Raw genomic sequence first — 13,740 nt, forward strand, 5'->3', positions numbered from 1 at the left:
GGGGGGCGCTCGCTTGCCCCCCTTTCCTGGCCGGCCGGGTAGCATGCTCGGACAAGGGTCTGTTGTAGACTTGGGGGGGACCCCCACGCCGATTTTTTTCGGCGTTGGGGTTCCCCTTTAAGTCCATACCAGGCGGCGGGGCCAGCGACGTCTCCTTCGTGGGCCCCGCCTACCTGGATACCCGCTCGAAATGAGCGGACTTTTCTCCGGGCGGGAAAAGTCCGCTCATTTCAAAAGTACGGCGGACTGGCATACACACGGCCGGATTGTCCGCCGAAATGCGAGTACGACGGACAGAATTAAAAAAAAAACGAAATTCTTAGTACGCCTGACTGCACGCTGAAAAAGTCCGCTGAAGCCCACACACGAGCGGACTGTCCGCTGAAATGTGTTTCGGCGGACTAAGTAGGCCATACAGTCCGCTCGTGTGTACGCGGCATGACAGTTTATATAAATCTGTACAACAGAGTTGTCCCAGTGCACTTAATAAAACTTTGTAAAAAAAAGACATGATGGGGCACCTAAACTCTCTTCCTCACAATTACATTTCTGGTCTCTGTGGTGCCAGGTTTGGCAGAATGACAGGTCTCTTAAAAACGTGATACTCGCTTTTAGTGTGAGTCCCAAGCACATAATTCCTGCATTGGTGTCATGGGTTTCAACCTTGTGTTTAAGTACTAAGTCAGATAGTAGAGAGGCAGTGTTCAGACCTGGGTATTAGCTACCTTCAAGCCAAGTGTGGTATCCTGGGAGGAATAGAAAAAAGTTACATTTACCCCCGGCACTGGGGTATTTCCAAAGACGTCAACAGAGGCAGGAAAGCATGGGGAAGGTAAGTATATATCAGTGGGTGGCAAAGAAGGCTTTCAAGACAAATTTTCTTTTTGCCCTGAATGGGAAAAAAATGATAGATTCCCCTTAAGAACATCATTACCAGATCCTGTATAATAACAGTGTGGCCTGCCTCGTACTGCTCTCCTCAGCTTCCTGTTTATTAGCAAGTCCACCAATCATACTTTGTATTTTTATTTGCATTACAAATTTGCTCTAAACAGTAGTTATAATAATATTAACTCTTGATAAGGGCCACAGTTAGAATGTAAGTCAAGTAGAATATGTATAATGTGTGCATGACATTATAAAGCAATAAAATAATAACATGAACAAATGACATGTCACATATACCCACATGTAACTTATACTTGATCATATTTTAGATTGTGGTTTTGGAACAAGCTGAAATTTCATGTACAGCAAATATTCTAGTAATTGCTTACCTGACTCACAGGCAAATGTCTTTGAAGTCTCATCGTGAAAGATAATTGCTACCGCATGTTTCTTGGTCTCTCGAGGCAGCCGTGTTATAGTTTTGATATTGTGCAGTTCTGTTACCTAGAAAAAGAAAGATTTATGTTTAATTCCTACAGAATAAAAAAAGCACACAGGCTCTCATGACAACATACTTTGTCCAAAAAAAAGTTACAATAACATTATTTATTACATCTGGTTGTTTCCTGCGCTGCATGCTGATTATATTGCTTGTCCTTTTAGTTTGCCATTGGATGATACTCCAACAATTTAAGAATTTTAACGTTTTTTTTTTGTGGGCACCTGCATGCATGCTGTAATCATTATTTAATCTTATGGAGTACTCTGTATTTCAGAGTGAACTTACAATTGTCATATTTTTCCCTCCCAACACCTGTATCTTGCTTCTGTTAAGTCGAGTTGCCTATCATAGGGTCCAGTTAGGGGGCTAGAGATGGCTTCTTTGCAATGTAATTGGGCACTAGCATCTTTTTTAGGCCACAGGTCAACTTTAAAGTATGTTGATGAAAACAGTGAATCCTACATAGAATAGGCCTGAAAACATATCTCTGACATTTGTGAGCTGCATTCGTATTTTAGGTCAATGGGTCACTATTTCATGTCAGAAGCTCAACTTCAATGTTTAATTAAAGTGGTTTTAAACCTCAGTCATGGAATCTGAACAAAGCACATATACCTGTAATGTTTACTTGTCTCTCGCCAAAGCTCTATGTGTCATTTCTCTCGGGCACTTCTCACTTCTAAGAAGTTTTCCCAATACATGGGATAGATTTTTGTTGGGAAGGGGGGGTTGGGAAGCACAGCAGACATCTTGTCTTCAATCAAGTCTCACACACTGTTACTGCAGTCTTTTAACCCCCTCCTCTGTGCTCCCGACAGATGAAAAAAGATTGTAACACTTTTCTGCCCTTTTGAAGGGGTGTAGGGAAGAGAATACAGCAGATAAACAAGTAAAACATATGTAGGGAGATTTGTTTCATCTCTGTGTATCATCTGAGTCTGTATACTTCACTGGGTTTACAACCACTAAGTTTCAGATAAAATGGGGAAGAGTTAAAACGTATAAACTCAGTACCTCTCAGTGCACATCCTCTCTTATGGGGTAAAGCAAAACCTTTGCTAACAATCTTTGGCATATGTTGCCACATATATACCTCTAACTGTACCATTTAATATGTCTGGTTATATTTTTAATATTTTTGTTTTCACCCTCTGCTAAAAATGTTCTGGGTTTTGTAAGATATAAAGTCCAAATAGAAGCTGGACTACTCACAGTACTCAGCCGTGTAATGATGGGTGCTTGAAGTGAATACCATGGAGGGTGTCATGCCAGAATCAAATGCAAGATACAAAGTCACCAGCACTTCAAATAAACATGTTTTGTGTACTAAAGTGGTCTTGTTGCTGTCACCTTCTTCTTCTCCGTCTTCTCTTCTTCTTCTCTTCTTCTTCCTTCCGATGTTGACATGACGCTCTCTCTGGCCGTAATGGCAGGGACGCATTGTGCGGCGACTTATGTAGGGATAAGGGGTGGGGTCACCATGGAGGATGCTGGGAATGTGACATCATAAGAGGCAGGGTCACCATGTAATATCACCCGGTGACCTCGCCCCTTATCCCTATATAAGTCACCACACAATGCATCCCTGCCATTACGGCCGGAGAAAGCATTGTGTCAACATCGGAAGGAAGAAGAAGAAGAGGAAAGAAGGAGAAGAAGAAGAAGGCGACAGCGACAAGACCGGGCCAACGCTAGTAAAAGAGCTGTAAGAGGATAGCGGAGGCCCGGAAAGAAGAACCGAAGAGCGGGACAAGACCCCCGAAGTCGGAAGAAGACCCCCGGATGGCGGCGGCGATGAAGGAGAAAGCCAGGCTCCTCCGCTACTAAAAGAGCTAGTGTTAAAAGAGCAGAAGATAGAGGAGGAGTCCGGCCAGAAGACCCCCGAAGATGGAAGAAGACCCCCGGAGCTGTCTAATAAAGTATTTTAAAAACCTTTGTTGTGTTTTTTTACACACTTTTTCCGACAGGTGAATGGGTAGGGGGACATCGTACCCCATACTCATTCACATAGGGTGGGGGGCCAGAATCTGGGGGCCCCATATTAAAGGGGGCTCTCGGATTCTGATAAACAGACCGCAGACCCCGACAATCAATGGCCAGGGTTGTCGGGAAGAGGCCCTTATCCTCATCAACATAGGGACAAGGTGCTTTGGGGTGGGGGCCATGGGGCCCCCTCTTCCCCAAAGCACCCCCCCCATGTTGAGGGCACGCATCCTGGTACGGCTCTTCCCCACCCCCTTTCCTGACTGGCTGGGCTGCGTGCTCAGATAAGGGTCTGCTATGGACTTTGGGGGGACCCCACACCGTGTTTTCGGCATAGGGGTTCCCCTTTAAATCCATACCAGGTGACGGGGGGTAGTGATGTGTCAATCTCGCCGATGGAGGTGGCGACATTGACTTCCTTCGCTAGTTCCGTCTACCTGGAGCCACATTCAAAATGAACGGACTTTACTCCGTGTGTGGGCAAGTCCGTTCATTTCAAAAGTCCGGCAGACCCCCGCCATAGTCCGACGGATTGTCTGCTGGACCTAGTCCGCCGGAAAAGTCCTGCCGTGTGTTAGCGTGTGTGGGCAAGTCCGCTCATTCGGAAAGTCCGGCGGACCTCCGCTGCAAAGTCCGCCAGATAGTCCGATCGTGTGTACGCAGCATTAGAGAAATATAGAAATATAGGCTGCTCCTCTCAAAATCACATGTGCTGTCTTTGTAGGATTTGGGGTGTGTAGTGGTAGGGAGCGCTATATGTGTTCAATTATGACACTCCTTATACATACACAATTTAAAGTGCATAGTGCTAATTAATAATATACAGTTAATAAATCCTGACAATCAAGTGCTGAAATTGATTATTGACAGTGATTTAAATTAATACATCAAAAATAAAGTCCACAAATATTTTTCTTTTTGGGTGCAATTCTTACAACCGTCACCAGTAGCAAACTTCATGTAGATCACCCAGTGAATGTGAGTGAATTGCCTACTCACCAGACCACCATGACCTTTTTAACTAAAAAAAGGTCAGGTAAAGCTGTTAGCATGGATCAACGGCCCTGCTGGTGTGCCAAAGGAGATGTGATTGGGAACCTTGTTATTTCTCCACCGCGATAGCTCATTTAAAAAATATATAAAAACGGGACCATAGTATAACACTGTTTATTTAAAAAGATGAATAGAAAAACACGGGCCAAATGGCTACTTACATTGGTTGGTACCTTAGCCTGGCACTGAGGACTTTGGACATGACTTGCCAGACAGATGGATACCACAGTCGTCCCGCTGACGCTGTTGGTTGATCGAGCATGCGTTCCTCCGCCGTGGTGAATTGAAAACCAGAAGTGATGTGACCGGGATGCACCTCGACATAAGTTGATGTTGTAAGACAAAACGCACATTGAGGCGCACCCCAGTCACATCACTTCCAGCCACTTCCGATTTTCAATTTACCATGGCAGTGGAACGCACACTGATCAACAAACAGTGCAAGCAGGACGGCTGCAATATCTATTTGTTCATTTCTAAAGTCCTCACTGCCAGGCTAAGGCACCAACCATTATAAGCAGTCATTTGGCCCATGTTTCTATATTCATATTTTTAAATAAACTGTGTTACACTATGGTCCCATTTTGATCTATTTTTTAAATGGGCTGCTGCAGTGGAGAAACTACAAGGTTCCTTTGGCACACCAGCAGGACCGTTGACCCATGCTAACAGCTTTACTTGACCTTTTTTAGTTAAAAGGGTCATGGTGGTCTGGTGAGTAGGCAATTCACTCACATTCAGTGGGTGATCTACTCAAAGTCTGCTACTGGTGACGATTGTAAGAATTGAAGTGGCACTCAAAAAGAAAATGATTTATGGACTTTATTTTTATGTATTAATTTGAATCACTGTCAATAATCAATTATCACTGTCAATAATCAATTTCAGCACTGGTTTGTCAGGATTTATTAACTAAATTAAAAACCAGGGTGGCTTTGGCCAATTATGTCTCAAGGGGTTTAGTACATGCCCAACACTATATAAGGCCACCTGTGTGGCGGCCTTGTGTAATGTGTTGCGGTGGCGGAGAGAGACAGGCAGAGAGACAGTGTCATTTGATTTAAGTTAGATAGAATAGGCAGGTGCATCAGTTAGCTTCAGTTACAGTGTGTAGAGGATACATATACATCCCAGATGTGTTGTATATATATTTATACACTGTATTCAGTTTAGCTAGATCCGTTCCTGTTATTCTCTTCATAATATAATGACAGGCAGGAAGCTGCACTATTTGCGCTAAAGCCACGTACACACGTAGCCGTCTGTCCGACGTACTTAGTCTGGCGGACGTCCGCCAAACTGTCCGTCGGAATTTTCGAACGGGCTACTTGCCCACACACGGCACTTTTTCAGCGGACTAATACGGCGTACTAAGTCCGCCGTACTAAGTCCGCCGTACTTTCGAAATGAACGAACTCGCCCACACACGCGTGACCAACCCATGTGACATAAAGCCATGTGACACCACCCCTTGTCCCTATATAATGTAGAAAAGACAAGAAGTGCGCCAAACGAAGTGTAGTATATAAGGTAGATTACATTTAATCTGATAAAATCACACAGCCAATTGGCTACTCACAAAAGGACATTGTAGTCAGGCATAAAATGTTAAGGAGGGAGGGTAATCACAGCCACTTCTATCCGGAGGAGCAGAGATGATAAACAGCTGGAACGGCCATTCAAGATGTTCAGCAGCAGAGGCTGCGGTGTAGCAGCCTAGGTTTTGTAGAAAACGCTGCCTCGTGGATGTCCAGATGATGGCAATAGGCAGTATCAGTGCCTTCTAACGTCCGGAGAGTCAGAGAACCCGGAACTGGAAGTGCGTTCCAGCGTGGAACGCAAGCTCCGTATACCGGAAGTGGCGTGTCGGCCAATCAGAAGACGCGTTTCACAATATCCATTGTTTCCTCAGTTCTAAAGGCCAGAGCAGCAGGGGAAGCATTTATATAGAGAGCAGGATTGTTTCACACAGCAGATTGATAAATAGACATTTTTCCCCCTCTTTCCCCCTTCCCTCCCTCCCCCCCCCCCGTTAGTATAGAGGTTTTTGGATGGTGTTTGATCTTTGCGCCATCTTATTACTATTCCTTGTCCCTATATAAGTGGCCGCGCAGCGTGTCCCTGGCATTGTGGCCGGAGAGAGCGTCGAGTCAACATCTCCAGGAGAAGAAGGAGAAGAAGAAGAAGAAGAACGGAAGGCGGCAGCGGCGACAGAAGACCGGGCCACCGCCTGTAAAAGAGCTATAAGAAGGCGCGGTGGCCCGGCAGAAGAACCGAAGAGGGGGACAAGACCGAGGCCGGCAGCGAGGAAGAAAGCCAGATTCCTCCGCTAGCAAAAGAGCTAGAAGAAGATAGCGGAGGAGTCCGGCGAGAAGACCCCCGAAGACGGAAGACCCCCGGAGCTGTGCAATAAAGTATTTTATCTCGTGTGTTGTGTTTTTTTTTGTACTTTTCTTTTACAGGTGAATGGGTAGGGGTACATTGTACCCCATACTCATTCACATAGGGTGGGGGGCCGGTATCCGGGGGCCCCCTTATTAAAGGGGGCTCCCGGATTCCGATAAGCCCCCCGCCCGCAGACCCCGACATCCAAGGGCCAGGGTTGTCGGGAAGAGGCCCCCTTCCCCAAGGCACCCCCCATGTGGAGGGCACGCGGCCTGGTACGGCTAAGGAGGGGGGGGCGCTCGCTCGCCCCCCTTTCCTGGCTGGCTGGCCGGGTAGCGTGCTCGGACAAGGGCCTGTTGTGGACTTGGGGGGGACCCCCACGCCGATTTTTTTCGGCGTTGGGGTTCCCCTTTAAGTCCATACCAGGCGGCGGGGCCAGCGACGTCTCCTTCGTGGGCCCCGCCTACCTGGAGACCCGCTAGAAATGAGCGGACTTTCCTCGGGGCGGGAAAAGTCCGCTCATTTCAAAAGTACGGTGGACTGGCATACACACGGCCGGATTGTCCGCCGAAATGCGAGTACGGCGGGCAGATTGTTGTGCAAACCGAAATTCTAAGTCCGCCGTACTGTCGGGTCAAAAAAGTATGCCGGAGGCTACACACGGGGGGATTGTTTGGCGGATTTGAGTTTGCCGGACTTTTCCACCGGATTGTTTGATCGTGTGTATGCGGCATTAGTGCACTGTGTCATTTGCACAGTGTGCACCTAAAGCTTTCCCTGAATACCATTTCCGGTGTTCTCATACAAATACAAGCAGGAAGCTGCAGTATTTTGTTTTAGTGTCCTTTGCACAGTGTGCACCTAAAGCTTTACCTAAATACAATTGCCGGTGTTCTCATACAAATATAGGCAGGGAGCTGCAGTATTTTGTTTTAGTGTCTTTTGCACAGTGTGCACCTAAAGCTTTACCTGAATACAATCGCCAGCATTCTCATACAAATACAGGCAGGGAGCTGCAGTATTTTCTTTTAGTTTCCTTTGCACAGTGAGCACCTAAAGCTTTACCTGAATACAATTGCCGGCATTCTCATACAAATATAGGCAGGGAGCTGCAGTATTTTTTTTAGTGTCCTTTGCACAGTGTGCATCTAAAGCTTTACCTGAATACAATTGACGGAGTTCTCATACAAATATAGGCAGGGAGATGCAGTATTTTTTTTTAGTGTCCCTTGCACATTGTGCACCTAAAGCTTTACCTGAATACAATTGCCGACGTTCTCATACAAATACAGGCAGGGAGCTGCAGTATTTTGTCTTAGTGTCCTTTGCACAGTGTGCGCCTAAAGCTTTACCTGAATACAATTGCCGGCGTTCTCATGCAAATATAGGCAGGGAGCTGCAGTATTTTGTTTTTGTGTCCTTTGCACAATGTGCACTTAAAGCTTTACCTGAATACAATTGCCGGCATTTTCATACAAATACAGGAAGGGAGCTGCAGTATTTTGTTTAAGTGTCCTTTGCACAGTGTGCACCTAAAGCTTACCTGAATACAATTGCCAGTGTTCTTATACTAATAATACTACAGGCAGGCAGTTGATTCTGTTAGCTGCAGTATAATCAGTATATATATATATATATATATATATATATATATATATATATATATATATATGTCCCAGCTTTGTGCAGCTACATCTCCCTGCAGGCCATTAGTATGTCTGGAAGGCCAACAAGAAGAGGCAGACAGTCACAAGCCAATTAAAAAAGGCAAGCAGGCTCTGTGTCTAGAGGCAACAGTGCTGGTCGTGGACATGGTGCATCCTCATAGGTACTTGCCCAATTTTTTCAGAAGCTGGCAGCAACATGCTGAAGACTTGGTAGAGTGGATGACCAAGCCGTCCTCATCATCCTCATCCTCTCTCACCCAGGCTCATGGTACTTTGACTGGCAAAGCAGTTGCCAACGTGGCCTCTTCCCTTGGCTCAATGGCATCAGTCACTCCTTACCTAGCCCCACCATGTCCTCCTGAGGAGTCCCCCGAACTGTTTGACCACAGTGTTGGGTACATGCTCCAGGAGGATGCCCAGTGTTTTGAAGGCTCTGAGGATGGTACCCAGCTAGAAAAAGGCAGTAATGTGAGCCCAGAGAGAGGGGGTGCCTAAGAAGGACAGCAATCTGGCAGTCATGTTCCTTCAGCTGCAGCACACTGCCAGGTTTTCTCCAGTGATGAGGAGGGAGGGGATGAGGAGGTCACTGACTCCACATGGGTGCCTGATAGGAAAGAGGAGGAGGAGGAGGCACATCTTGTCAGGGATGGCTTAGCCCTTCCTTCCCTGGGCTGGCTGCTCAGCTGACGGCTAATTGCCAGCTCTCTTCTCTCTCCACAGTTACCAGCTGTTCCTGATGATGCTCGTCTGACCTGCCTACTTAAAGCCTTCCAGCTCACTTCAACTCTGCCTTTGCCGTGGTCACATCACAAGAAACCATCTCCTGAGGTTTGTTTAAAGACTGGCTTGCTGACATCCCTTCTGGCTCCTTATCCTGCTTGCTGTTGCTCTACTTGGATTCCTGACTTCTGGCCTGGCTGACTACCCGATCTGGTTACTGGACTCTGGCTATGCTTGACTACGCTTTTTCTATTTACCTCTTTTTCTTTATTAATAAACAAGTGTGATTTAATTGTACTTCTGTCTCAGTCTGATTCATGGTTTCTGCCAGTAGGTGAAGGCCATGAATTCAGAAGATACAGTCAATCCACTTGTTGGTAATATTTTTTCCAGATTGGATGAGCAAGATCACTGCATGGATCAGTTTGCCATGGCATTACAAACGCTCCTGAATCGCACGGCTCACCTGAAATCCCCCATGGTGGCTGCTCCGGCAACTCAGGTTGCTCCGGCAACCTGAGGAGCAGGCCATCTCTGCTGCTGCTCCAGTCTCTGTGCAGGCACATGCCTCGAGTATTACCTCTATAAGAGTTATGTCTGGTTCTGCTTCGCTTCCCCAGCAATTTGGGGGCAATCCAGTTCAATACAGATTGTTTCTCAATCAGGTTGAGATATACTTCGAGATGCTTCCCCAGGCGTTTCCCACGGACATAAGGAAAGTAGGTTTTCTGATATCTTTGCTTTCTGAGAGAGCCTTGGCCTGGGCTAACCCTCTATGGGAGACACAAAAACCTGTTGTCTTGAGTTACTCAGTTTGTGGCCTCCTTTAAATGCACATCTGACGTTCCTGCACCCTCCGCTTCTGCTGCCAAGTGCCTCGTGTCCATCAAACAGAGTACGAGAACTGTTGCCGACTACGCTATTGAATTCCGTACTCTGGCAGCAGGGGTTGCTTGGAACAATGAGGCCCTCGTGGCTGCTTTTTCTCATGGTCTCTCGGATTCCATCAAGGATGAGATAGCAGCCCGAGATATACCCACTGAGCTGGAGAGCTTGATCTCGTTTGCCATCCTCATTGACTCCAGACTCAGAGAAAGACTTTCTCTTAAGGAGCGCTTGCGGAAGCCTCCTGTACATTTGCCTCCGAGCTTTGTAGTCCCACCCATGCCTCCCTCACCTCCCATGCCTCCTGGTACTGAGTTGGTCAGTAAAGATGAACCCATGCACCTGGGCTTCACGCGTCTCTCTGTGGATGAGAGAGCCTTTAGGAGGAGGGAGAGATTGTGCCTTTATTGTGGCCAGGCAGGTCACTTTTTGAAGTCTTGTCCTACCCGTCCAGGGAACGCCCGAACCTTGAGGTCCTGTCATGGACAGACCTTAGGTGGCGTTGTTTCATCCCTAGTTATCCAGAAGGATAAGCCCCTGGTTTTGGTAACCCTTTCTTGGGCTGAGTTGTCCATCGAGATACAGGCTCTAATCGACTCTGGGGATGCGGGCCTGTTCATTAATGCTGCATTTGTTTCGCAGCGCTCGATTTTGCTGCAGCTGCATGACACTCCACTTGCCATTGAGGCTTTTGATGGGAAACCTTTACAGCCTGCCCATGCGACTCATGAGGCGGTTCTGTTGTCCATGGCCGTAGGGGCTCTTCACCATGAGATAATCCAATTCCAAGTTATTTCCTCACCCAGGTTTCCGCTGGTTATTGGTTATCCTTGGTTACAGAGGCACAACCCCTCTTTTAAATGGCTCCGTGCTGAGGTTCTCTCCTGGTCACCACAATGCAGTGAGACATGCTTCCTGAAGGTATCGAAGGTCCTGTGCACCTCTTCACTCCCCTCCCTGCCAGAGAGTACCGCGATTTTAGCAATGTCTTTGATAAAGGTCAAGTCGGTAGTTTGCCTCCACACCGGTTTTATGATTGCGCAATTGACCTTCAACCTGGTGCCATACCTCCTCATGGCTGGGTTTACCCTTTGTCGGTCTTGGAGGATAAGGCCATGGAGGAGTATGTTGCTGACGCAATTTCTCGAGGTTTCATCCACAAATCCTCGTCTCCTGCTGGTGCTGGTTTCTTCTTTGTGAAAAAGACCTTGAACCGAGAACTTTTATAGATTATAGGGGTCTCAATCGTGTCACGATTAAGAATGCCTACCCGATTCCATTGATTGCAGAGTTATTTGACCGCCTCAAGGGAGCAACGGTTTTCATGAAGCTTGACTTGAGAGGGGCATACAATCTCCTGCGCATTAAGGAGGGCGACGAGTGGAAAACTGCGTTTAATACCAGAACAGGCCATTATGAATACCTGGTAATTCCTTTTGGCCTTTGTAACGCCCCGGCAGTTTTCCAGGAATTTATTAACGATGTCCTCCGAGATTTGTTGCAGTTGTGTGTGGAGGTTTATCTCGATGATATCCTCATATTTTCCAAGTCCCTGGAGAGCCACTACACAGATGTCTGTTGTGTGCTTCAGAAACTAAGAGAGAACAATCTCTATTGTAAACTGGAGTAGTGTGAGTTCCATCATGAACAGGTTACATTCCTGGGCTATGTCATTTCCACTGCTGGTTTTTCGATGGACCCAGAGAAACTTTCAGCAGTACTACAGTGGCCTTGACCAGTGGGTTTACGTCCTCTGCAGCGTTTCCTGGGCTTTGCCAACTACTATCGGAAGTTTATTCGCAACTTCTCGTCTCTGGTCAAGCCCCTGACTGATATGACCAGAAAGGACGGCAACCCACAGAGTTAGTCTCCGGAGTCCATTAAGGCCTTTTAGACTCTCAAGGCTGCCTTTGTTTCTGCTCCTGTGTTGGCACATCCTGATCCTGTTGCCTTTTATCCTAGAAGTTGATGCTTCTGAGACTGGAGTTGGCGCCCTTCTGTCTCAACGTCCTAACTCTGAGAGCGCTGTGCATCCATGTGGCTACTTTTCCAAGAAATTGTCACCTGCTGAGTGCAATTATGAGATTGGTGACAGAGAGCTGTTGGCGATCATTTTAGCCCTGAAAGAATGGAGACATCTCTTTGAAGGTACCACTGTGCCTGTTCTTATTCTTACTGACCATAAGAAATTTACATTCTTGTCTGAGGCTAAGCGACTCTCTCCCAGAAGGGTGCGATGGGCTCTTTTCTTGTCGAGCTTTAATTACATTGTCTCATTCTCACCCGGTACTAAGAATGTAAGGGCTGATGCCTTGTCACGACAATTTTCCTCCACTTCCAAGTCAGAGTCGGTTCCGGTTCCTATGATTCCTCCTGATCATATCTTGGCTACGGTTCGCACCAGTCTTACTTCTCCTTTGGGTGACAAAATTCTTTCTGCTCAGGTCCATGCTCCACCTGATAAACCTTGTGACTGCTGCTTTGTCTCAGAGAGTCTCTGTACTGCTGTGCTCCAGACTTACCATTCTCCCAAGGCAGCTGGCCATCCTGGGAAGAATCAACTCATTTGGGCCATTTCCCAACAATTCTGATGGCCTAGTCTACGGGCTGATGTTACTGCCTTCGTAGCTGCCTGTCCCTTGTGTGCTCAGAGTAAGGTTCCACAACACCTCCCAGTGGGCCTCCTACAACCCATACCCAATGGAGAGAGGCCCTGGACTCACCTGTCTATGGATTTCCTTATGGTTGTTTGACCGGTTCTCAAAGATTTGCATTGTATTCCACTTAAGAAGTTGCCTCTAAGGAACTGGCTTCCATTTTTTCTCGGGAGATCTTTCGCATACATGGGCTATCCAAGGTGATTGTCTCGGACAGGGGCAGTCAGTTTGTCTCCCGGTTCAGCCTTTTGTGCACAGTTGGGAATCCAGCTTGTGTTCTCTTGCGTAGCACCCGAAGTCTAATGGGGCCACAGAACGAGCCAATCAGTCCTTGGAGCAATTCCTACGTTGCTATATTTCTGACCATCATAACAACTGGTCTGACCTATTACCTTGGGCAGAGTTTGCTCACAACAGTGCCTTGAACTGGCGAATTATGGTTTCCAACCTTCCATGTTGTCGGACTCGTTCTTTCTGCAGAGTATTCCTGCATTAGAGGAGCATCTCGGTGGTCTTCGTTCCACTTGGGTACAAGTCCAGGAGGCTTTGCGTCATGCTAATGATAGGTACAGACTCCATGCTGACCGCAGATGCCTGCCTGTGCCTTCCTACCAGGTTGGGGACAGGATCTGGCTGTCATCTCGCAACCTCCGGCTTAGTGTTCCCTCACTGAAGTTTGCACCTCGGTTTATTGGGCCTTTCTGTATCCTTCGCAGGATTAACCCAGTGGCTTACACGTTAGACCTTCCTCCTAGTATGCGCATCTCAAATGTGTTTCATGTCTCCTTATTGAAGGCGACATGAAACACGTTTACAGACCGTTGGTCTGTAACCGATTTACCACCTTGGTGCCACGTCCTCACCCTATTCAGGTTGAGTACCATGAGGAGTATGAGGTACAATCCATTGTTGACTCCTGTAGGTTCCGTGGGCGCATACAGTACCTGGTGCATTGGAAGGGATACGGTCCGGAGGAACGCTCCTGGGTTTCATCCTCTGA

At 47.1% G+C, this 13,740-nt stretch overlaps 1 protein-coding gene across 1 annotated transcript in view; it reads right to left on the reverse strand.

Moving 5' to 3' along the window:
- The window catches only part of DOK6 (docking protein 6), an 812,960-nt gene that overhangs the window by 466,205 nt on the left and 333,015 nt on the right, over positions 1-13,740 (reverse strand). Inside the window, exon 3 of the mRNA XM_077492381.1 lies at positions 1,278-1,392. Within this exon, the coding sequence (XP_077348507.1) occupies positions 1,278-1,392 (115 nt within the window). The remainder of the gene's footprint in view (positions 1-1,277; positions 1,393-13,740) is intronic.

This window comes from Lithobates pipiens, unplaced genomic scaffold (genome assembly GCF_037356315.1).
Source record: "Lithobates pipiens isolate NorthernLeopardFrog02 unplaced genomic scaffold, aLitPip1_a1.2 Scaffold_19, whole genome shotgun sequence".
In the NCBI taxonomy this organism is placed as follows: domain Eukaryota; kingdom Metazoa; phylum Chordata; class Amphibia; order Anura; family Ranidae; genus Lithobates; species Lithobates pipiens.